A 9,391-nucleotide genomic window follows, 5' to 3' on the forward strand; every position below is an offset into this window, starting at 1 on the left:
CATTTCTAGTGATGAACCTGCTGAGGGCAGAACAAAGGTTCGGCATGACTCGAAGAAGCAGGCTATTAACAATCCTTCTATTAGTAGTGCTTCTGGCAAGGAAAAGGTGGTTGTTGAAGAAGAGGAAGTAGAAGAGGAAGACCAGCCGCCCTTGAAGCGTCTGAGGAAACTTGGGGACTCCCAGAAGTCATCCAAGATTCTTGTCAAGATTCCCTCACAAGACAAACCATCTGACCAACCCAAAATCACCAAAGAAGCCCTAGCCCAAGCCTAAGCCCTCAAAGCATTAGATGTAACAAAAATCCAAATCCCTACCTACAAGAAGCCAAAGACAAGAAAGAAATCCAAATCCAAGAAAACCAAAACCTTGCTCCACGACTCACCTGAATCCTCACCCGAATCCACTCCAACAGACCAACCAATTTCTACCTTCCTACCCCAAATACCACCCTCACCACCCCAAGACCAACCTACAACTCAAATCAAACAACCAACCCAAACCGAACCCGAACCTTCTCAAATCACAACACCATCTACCCAGCCAACCACCTCAATTTTCACATCATCCATCTTCAGCTCACCGATCCAAACAACCAGCTTATGGAGCCAAACCATTATAACTTCTCCAACCCAAACCATAACACCACCTATGACACAACCAACACCACCCACCACTACAACTTCACCAATCCTTACCCAACCCATCACCCTACCTTTGCAAACAACCTCACCACCCATAATGTCCACCACCCCACCATCCACCATTATCTCACCCACACCCATTGCCCGAGGAAAGTCTTCGACACCTCCAGTATACGCCGATCCTATCCTCAATAGGATCGTCGCACTAGAGAAATCAAACGCAAAAAGGGCAGAACGTGAAATGGGGCTTCTTCAATTTATCAAGGACTTGAAAGTAAAGGAGATTGTGGATGAAAAAGAAAAGGCAGAGTTGAAATCAAGGGTACAAGTTCTGGAGGAACTGAAAGCAGTGAATGAGGCTCAATTGGAGAATCAAAGATTATTGATTAACACGCTTCACACCAGAGTCCATAATCAACAACTGCTGCTGAACAACGAAGCATCTCAAAATGCTAATCTGAGAGCAGATCATTCCAGACTTGCTGACAGATTGGCCACGCTTGAAAGGAGCCTACCATCTGCAAGCGCTCTCAGAACAAGTCTTAACAAGAAGATCGAGGATGCTACTCGGAAGTGGGATGTTGAGAGTGAGGCCACAAATTCAAGAGTTACAATCTTAAATAATCAGCTCGCTTCATCTGATTCCCTCGATTCACTCAGAGCCGAGATGGAGGCAATTCAAGAAAAGGTGATGGAACATGATCGTCTTAATGAGCTCCAACTGAAGAGAAACGAAGAGTTGGTGAGCAAATATCAAGCGGCCTTAGACCTTATGGGTATTCATGAAGATGACTTTCACGGTCTGGAGGATCGACTTGACACAGTTTTCAGAAGTTGGAGAAGGTCGGGTGAGACTTCTTAGGCTGGTGGTTCGCAGCCTACTGCAGGTCTGAGTGTGGCCTTGCGAGGAGTTAGGGTTGAGGAATCTAAAGGTGAGTCGACTGTTTCTCGTTTGGTACAACATGGCGGCCTGTCTAGTGGTGTTGGTGGTAGTAATGATGGTGATGACGAAGATGAGAATGAGGAAGATGATGAAGATGATGACGATGATGATGTTCATGATACCTATGATGAGGACGACGATGGTGATGATGATGGCGGAGACGGTGGAAATAGAGGAGCCGGGGCAGCAGGAGGTGGAGATGGAGATAACACTCAATCACCTCCACAAACTCAATATGAAGTTCAGGACCCTGCTGCTCATAACTCAGCTGGCAAAGTCAGGGAGCACGATACACATATTACTAACATGTATAAAGATTTATTTCCTGATGACTTTGCAGGTGTTATGGATGACTTTATTGAAGCAGGAAAGAACTTGGAGCATCTTATTGAACAGATTACTCACCTAATCCAGACACTCCTCCTGCTCAAGTTCAAGCTTCAGAGACTCCTGCTGCTGATCCCGTCTCCAATCAAACTGTCGACTTGACACAGGAGCCACCAAAGAAGAAGAGGAAGAATCATATTGTGTCAAGTCGTGCAAGCGCCCGCGATCTCATCTACCCTTACCACGATGATTCGCTAATTGTATATGCGAAATATAATAAGGAGAACGCGTGTTGGGCGATCAAACGATATAGTGGTGATCTTATTTATCTCAACCACCATGAGCTAAAGTCGTTACCAGAGCTTGACATAAACTATCTTCTAAAAGCTCTGGGCCATGGTGCGGTTGGAAGTACGTTGGAAAGTTGGATTCCAGATTATCTTCATCGTCGGTCGACAGGTCAACTACAAAGATTTTGAGCCAAATAAGGGTCGGAAGTACAAGAACCCAAAGGAGATAGATCCAGCCACCGGAGAGCCACGAACAATGTGGAGATACAGGGCACCAAAGAATTGTCATATCATCTACCATGGTGAGCCCTTTATTCCTAACATCCTCCGAGAGTTCATTGGCTGGGAATTCGACAACACGACAGGGGAGGCCGTCATTCGCTGCAAAGATCTGCCTGAGATTCGCGTATTTGACGAGCACGAGCTAATGGGGCTGCACATAGAAGACATCAAGAAGCTCTACAACTCTCCCCTGGGAACCGTCAAGGATATCGGTCGTCAGAACACAGACCGGATAGTTGAAGCCTTCAACAAGTTTGTTAAAAGAGTTATTGAACTTACACTACCCGAGGATGGCTGGTTAGATTACGACACCGACGGGTTCCAATACTAAAGACTAGAGGGAGATTGTTAGGTCCCATTTTGTTTATATTAGTCTTTCGTATTGGTTTTTATGTAATGGGCCGTTTTGGTTATTTAATATGTAGTAGGCCAAACATAAATAATGTTGTAAAGCTCATTGGGCACTTGATGTGACTTACTTCTCATGCATGCTTCCCTGCCATGAGAGGGTTGAGTGGTAAGTTGTTCATTGTAAATCAAAGAGCGTGTGCAGGCATATGACTTTCTGTTCAGGGGGCTCCACCTGATGGGAAACACAACGAACGACGTTGGATCTAACGTGACCGCGGTGAATGTAGCGCAGTTGCCAGGACTCAACACTCTTGGTATCTCCATGGCGCGTATTGACTTTGCTCCATGGGGCCTTAACGCTCCACACACGCATCCTCGAGCCACTGAAATATTGACCGTCATTGAAGGCAGTCAACTAGTCGGTTTTGTCACATCCAACCCTGAAAACCGTCTCTTCACGAAACGGCTTCAGAAGGGTGATGTCTTTGTGTTCCCAGAAGGTCTGATTCACTTCCAACAAAATGTAGGAAACGGCTATGCTCTTGCGATTGCTGCTTTGAGCAGTCAAAATCCAGGCATCATTACCATTGCAAATGTTGTCTCTGGATCTAACCCTGATATATCTGCCGATATTCTTGCGAAGGCCTTCCAAGTTGACATCTAGGTCGTTCAACAGATTCAATCCAAGTTCTGATAGGCTACCTTGATGTCCCACTATGACGGGTTAGCTTTAAAGTTACTGTTTACATGGTATGCGTTTTTGGTTAGTTCGGTAATTTTACGGAAGAAATTACAAATACAATTACACATATAAAATCAGTCTCAAAATTGCAGGATCAATTAAACATACGGCTCATATGTAAAATTTAATGGTATGCAGAGACCAAAATCTAAATTTAAGCCCAAGTGCCCAAGAAGTTTGTGAGAAAGTAGGGGTGTAAAACGAGACTAGCCTGGTCCAAGCTAGACTAGTTTAGATCTTGTCTCGTTTCAAGTTTTTCTTCCAAGAGCATGACTCATGAGATGTTTTTTCAAGCTCAAGTTCGGCTTGTTCATTATTTTCTAATTAACTTATACATGTTCTAAATTTTATATATATTTTGATAAAATTAATTACCTATATTGAGCGTAAGGGGGCTCGAGTGTCACACCCCAACGTAAAACGGAAATGCTAGGGGTGAAATGATTGCTCATAGCTCACAAGACACTAACAAACAATAAATGTCAATATCTATATTATTTTATTAAGTCAACCAAGTACACAATTTGGAAGAAAAATACAAATAGAATCCAAATATTCTTGTTTATTATAATAACCTAAAAGTCAAATAAACTAAGTTCTTCAATCACTTTAACCATCCAAGATAAACACATGTAATATACGCAAAAATACAATAATTTGTCAATAACACATGTTGAGCGAGAAATCACCGATGTAGATATATTTATAATTAAGAAAATAACAAATCGATGCATAAAGTGTGTAATACAGTTAAGTGTAAACAATGGTGTCAGTAGGCCATGATTAAACGAACATAATCTATGGCTACTAAGACATAGTAGTACAATTTGTAGGTCCTGAAACCGGATCCGACAACGAACGGCTTTGTTCTTGATAAGTGCTCGAGATGAGTGCGGTAAATTAAACGACCGAACATAAATAATGTAGAGATAAGATATAAAGAACGATCTCATTGTCGGTTAAAAGAATTATATTAAACTAGAACCAACCCACCCAAGGTGAGCTCCACTTGGGTGGATGATTTACACCATGGAAGACACACATAAAAGTAAACAAATATTCCCTATTTATAATTAAACACAAATCTTCTAGAAGCTTTCTGCCATTGAAGTTTAACGCATGCATTGAAGCTCTCATCTCGTGTCCATATTTCTCGCCCACATAAATTATTAACTTGACCATAAATATATAACCGGTTTCGTACTTTGATATAGCAAGTCATATTTTGGCCTTACAATCACCCCCTTGACTTATGATATCAAAACTTTGTCAAACCATGTCTCACATCTTTACAAGTCACCTGATAAATCGAAGCCTCTTCGTTACAATTCACCCCCTCAAGGTATGGCCCACCTATATTTAATGTTGAAGTAGTTCTTGCTTGTATATAGGCATGAGATGAGCTCGAATTTCCACAAATCAATCTCGAATTACCGGCTTCATCGATCAAATGAACAAAACTTATTATTTCGTTTGAAGTTCACCTTTCGGATCCAACTTCTCGAACACCTAAGAAATAACGAGCTTTGAACACAGTTAAACAAGACGAAACCCGAACAAATTTGACTTTCTTCAGTTTGGTCAACCCGAACATAAGTAAACGACTTACTCGGCCCAAAAATATCTCCTAGCAGCCCAAAGCATGTCTGATAAAAATGAACAAGCCCACATTCATTAAGCCCATTTTGCAACTTTGGCCCAAAGCATATTTGATAAGATCCTAGCCAAAAATATAACCAGACAATAAAAATACCTAGCCGCCATGACCTTTTACCGAAAATCTAACCTCTCTGATCAGCCGGAATCTCACCGGAAATCCAACCTCCAACACCGCTGTGACAGTTTGCAACCAGCACCACCACCACCTCCTCCATAACCGCCACCACATCCACCATTGCTACCGTCATTGTAACCACCAGCCTACCGAAAAACGAGTCCATATGTTGAACCTCCATTGCAAATGTCATTTGATTGCATATAACATAATGAGCAAATATGATTTGTATTTGAGATTCGATATAAATAATAATAAGTTGGTACGCATAAAGCCCCCAATAGTGAAAGAGAAAACAGAGATAGTGATTAACCCACCTTTGAGATTAAGCGAGCTAACACAATATTAATAATAAAATAAGCGAGCTGGCTGATATCCAACAATAAATCCTACAAAAATTGCGGATGATAATATAATTTAAATAGAGAGAATACTAACTCGAATCACGTTAAAATTCTTTATGGTTTGTGACTTATGATGGAAACAAGATTTAAGTGAGCTGGCGCACGGGTCAGAATCCAAACAGTGAACCAAGTATACAATTCGGAAGAAAAACACAAATAGAATCCAAATATTTTTTGTTTATTATAATAACCTAAAAGTCAAATAAAATAAGTTCTTCAATCACTTTAACCATCCGAGATAAACACCTGCAATATACGCAAAAATACAATAATTTGTCAACAACACATGTTGAGCGAGAAATCACCGGTGTAGATATATTTATAATTAAGAAAATAACAAATCAATGCGTAAAGTGTGTAATATAGTGAAGTACAAACAATGGTGTCGGTAGGCCATGATTAAATGAACACAATCGATGGCTACCAAGACAGAGTAATACAATTAAACACAAATAATGGTGTCGGTTTGCCATGATTAAACGGACATAATCGATGGCTATTAAAACATCGTATAATCATACTATAATGAGATTATGATGGACCTCTCCGAATGCGATAAAACAAACAATTAAGCAAGTTGCATATGTCATTTTACTGCATACAACACAATGAATAAATATGATTTGTATTTGAGATTTGATGATAATAATAATAATAATAATAACAACAACAATAATAATAATATTAATAATTATAAGTTGGTTCGCATAAAGCCCCCAAAAGTGAAAGAGAAAAAAGAGATAGTGATTAACTCACCTTTGAGATTAAGCGAGCTAACACGATATTAATAATAAAATAAGCAAGCTGACTAATATCCAACAATAAATCCTACAAAAATTGCGGATGATAATATAATTTAAATCGAGAGAATACTAACCCGAATCACGTTAAAATCCTTTATGGTTTATGAGTTATGATGGAAACAAGATTTAAGTGAGTTGACACGGTCAGAATCCAAACAGTGAATCTGGATTCGAGTTCTGGCCCGACATATGTAAAAAGTGAAAACAAAAGTAAAAATCTTTTGGCCGAAAGCTAATTCTAATAAATGGAGTAATCAACAAAGCACACCAATTCGCTTAAAGTGAACCCTAAATAAGTCGGAATGAAATTAATCGGAAAAACCCCATTGATCTGTAGAATTGATTGAGGGCTTTTGTATGTTTTAGTAATCTATGATAAAAAAAACGTTTAAACATCTACGGATAAAAAACATTTGAAAATCGGTCGAGCTTAGTCAACATATATGACCCATACACTTTTGCACAGTGGAAATTCCCGGATCTGCTTCTTTTGTTTAAACATGGATTGAGGCTTCATCGTGTGATCAAAATACACACAATACTTATGCATATAAGTTAGAATTTAGAGAGAGATTTCAAGAAACGAATTTCTATTGATTCATTATACAAACTGAAAGGTATGATCGAATATATATAAGGTGTGAAACGTCGCGTTTGTTACAGCGGTTGTGAATAACCATCAAACACCGTTCATCCTAATTTCAATCATAACCAGATTACATACATGGGCCTTATTTGCTAATTGTCTTATGGCCCAACAATAATACAAATATAAGTACAAATTATTTCTAACATATAAACTAACTAAAATACTTAAATGGGCCTATTCTTTTTACTGGATTAAAATGCTAACATACACAAGCGTTGACATGTGACCGCTAATCAAGATGAAATTTTTAAGGTGCCATAGAAAGTTATCTACTTTACAAATAAAATTTTACGGTTAAAATGTTAAAACGGGGTGAGTTTATTAGTTTCAGTCGGCATATAAGAAACAGAACTTTATCAGAAATGTCGTCACGTTCACTTATCAGAAATGTCGTCACGTTTGCTAGTATCCGCTCTCTTGTTGGTTGCTTGTTCACTCGCTTTAGCTTCCGACCCTAGTCCTCTCCAGGACTTTTGTGTGGCTGATCCAGATAGCAAAGGTGCGCACGGTTGTCAATGCTAATATCCCATAAACTTTCGGGCACTAATTCATGATTGACCTGATTATAACATTACGTTTCCTGTTTCTGTATTCACAGTTTTCGTGAATGGTGTGGTTTGCAAAGATCCGGAGCGCGTGCAGGCAGATGATTTTCTGTTCAGAGGGCTCCACCTGATGGGAAACACAACGAACGACGTGGGATCTAACGTGACCGCCGTGAATGTAGCACAGTTGCCAGGACTCAACACTCTTGGTATCTCCATGGCCCGTATTGACTTTGCTCCATGGGGCCTTAACGCTCCACACACGCATCCTCGAGCAACTGAAATATTGACCATCATCGAAGGCAGTCTTCTAGTCGGTTTTGTCACATCCAACCCTGAAAACCGTCTCATAACAAAACGGCTTCAAAAGGGTGATGTCTTCGTGTTCCCCGAAGGTCTGATTCACTTCCAGCAAAACGTAGGAAACGGCTATGCTCTTGCGATTGCTGCATTGAGCAGTCAAAATCCAGGCACCATTACCATTGCAAATGCTGTCTTTGGATCTAACCCTGATATAGCTGCCGATATTCTTGTGAAGGCCTTCCAAGTTGACATCAAGGGCGTTCAACAGATTCAATCCAAGTTCTGATATGCTACGTGATTAAAATTGATGTTGACTTCTATATCTTATAAGTTATGTTGGATTTTGTCTTGTGATATATCTAAAAGTGAATGAAATATATATACGTATATGTTTATTGTGATTTACAACTTAACTTCCATACCCGGACCCTAATTATTTTGTTTCTTTATTAATTGTCAAACAAACAATGTCGCTACACCTAATGAATACTTTATAAAGATCTTTTTATCGCACTATGGCGGGTTTCTACCAAAAAGCTAATGTTTTTCATGTTATGTGTTTTTGGTTAGTTCGGTAATTCAACGAAATAATTTACTAATAAAATCATGTGTAGGTCCCGAAGTGTGAATCTAACAACAATTTTGGATCAACCAAACACGATGCTAGCGGAATATCACACCGAGTCACCTTGGTCTCGGATCTTGGTGTTTATGTTCGGCTTTTGTGAGTAAGCTAGAGAGAGTAAGAAGTAGATAAGATTTGACAAAAGCTTGTTTGTATCATGGCATGCTTCCTATTGACGTAGGCTGTCGCGGTCTACTCAAACAATCAATTTTAAATACTTAAATACCTATAACTAGTACGGGTAAGTAAAGTCGTCTCCACATGAATTCAAAGAAAGTGCTAATTTAATATTTTATGACTTTAACTAAATTAATTATTTAACTAAGGCTGACAGACGATGTCAAGCGGTTTTTGAAAAGATTAATTAAAACTAAAACGTTTACTTTTAAGAATTTACGAAAAATATTAATTAAAGGTATTCATTCTAGGTTCGGGTAATGTGTTATTCAACTTAATCCCAGATTCACTTGTCTTGATTGCGCAGTAATTACCCTAACCGAATTGTTGACACAATTGAACTCGGTCTACACAATTTCCAATTTATGTTTTATGAAAACTAATTAAGTGACAATAGTTGATGATCAATAGTCGAATAACACAAGAGCCTAACCCTAAGTGTTGATTAACAAAACCAAACAAGTGATGTATTAATTAATAATAAAAAACACAAATTGTTTAAACAACCAATCAATAATTGAACAAGATAAAAGC

At 39.1% G+C, this 9,391-nt stretch overlaps 2 protein-coding genes across 2 annotated transcripts; both read left to right on the forward strand.

Moving 5' to 3' along the window:
- Window positions 1–3,070: 3,070 nt before the first annotated feature.
- Window positions 3,071–3,499, forward strand: LOC143577469 (putative germin-like protein 2-2). Its single transcript, XM_077061298.1, has one exon. It carries the CDS (start codon window positions 3,071–3,073, stop codon window positions 3,497–3,499), a length of 429 nt encoding a protein of 142 aa, XP_076917413.1.
- Window positions 3,500–7,586: 4,087 nt separating this feature from the next.
- Window positions 7,587–8,437, forward strand: LOC143577470 (putative germin-like protein 2-1). The gene is made up of 2 exons (XM_077061299.1): window positions 7,587–7,706; window positions 7,806–8,437. Exons 1-2 carry the CDS (start codon window positions 7,595–7,597, stop codon window positions 8,339–8,341), a joined length of 648 nt encoding a protein of 215 aa, XP_076917414.1. The 5' UTR covers window positions 7,587–7,594; the 3' UTR covers window positions 8,342–8,437.
- Window positions 8,438–9,391: the final 954 nt, after the last annotated feature.

This window comes from Bidens hawaiensis, unplaced genomic scaffold (assembly GCF_021521415.1).
Source record: "Bidens hawaiensis isolate Kalapana, Puna unplaced genomic scaffold, B.hawaiensis_p1.1 tig00028623_1, whole genome shotgun sequence".
Classification (NCBI taxonomy): Eukaryota; Viridiplantae; Streptophyta; class Magnoliopsida; order Asterales; family Asteraceae; genus Bidens; species Bidens hawaiensis.

Coding starts and splice junctions, on each gene's coding strand:
- LOC143577469 (XM_077061298.1), top strand. CDS start 3,071: ATGGGAAACACAACGAACGACGTTGGATCTAACGTGACCGCGGTGAAT.
- LOC143577470 (XM_077061299.1), top strand. CDS start 7,595: ATGTCGTCACGTTTGCTAGTATCCGCTCTCTTGTTGGTTGCTTGTTCA. Junction 7,707..7,805: donor GGCTGATCCAGATAGCAAAG/GTGCGCACGGTT, acceptor CTGTATTCACAG/TTTTCGTGAATGGTGTGGTT.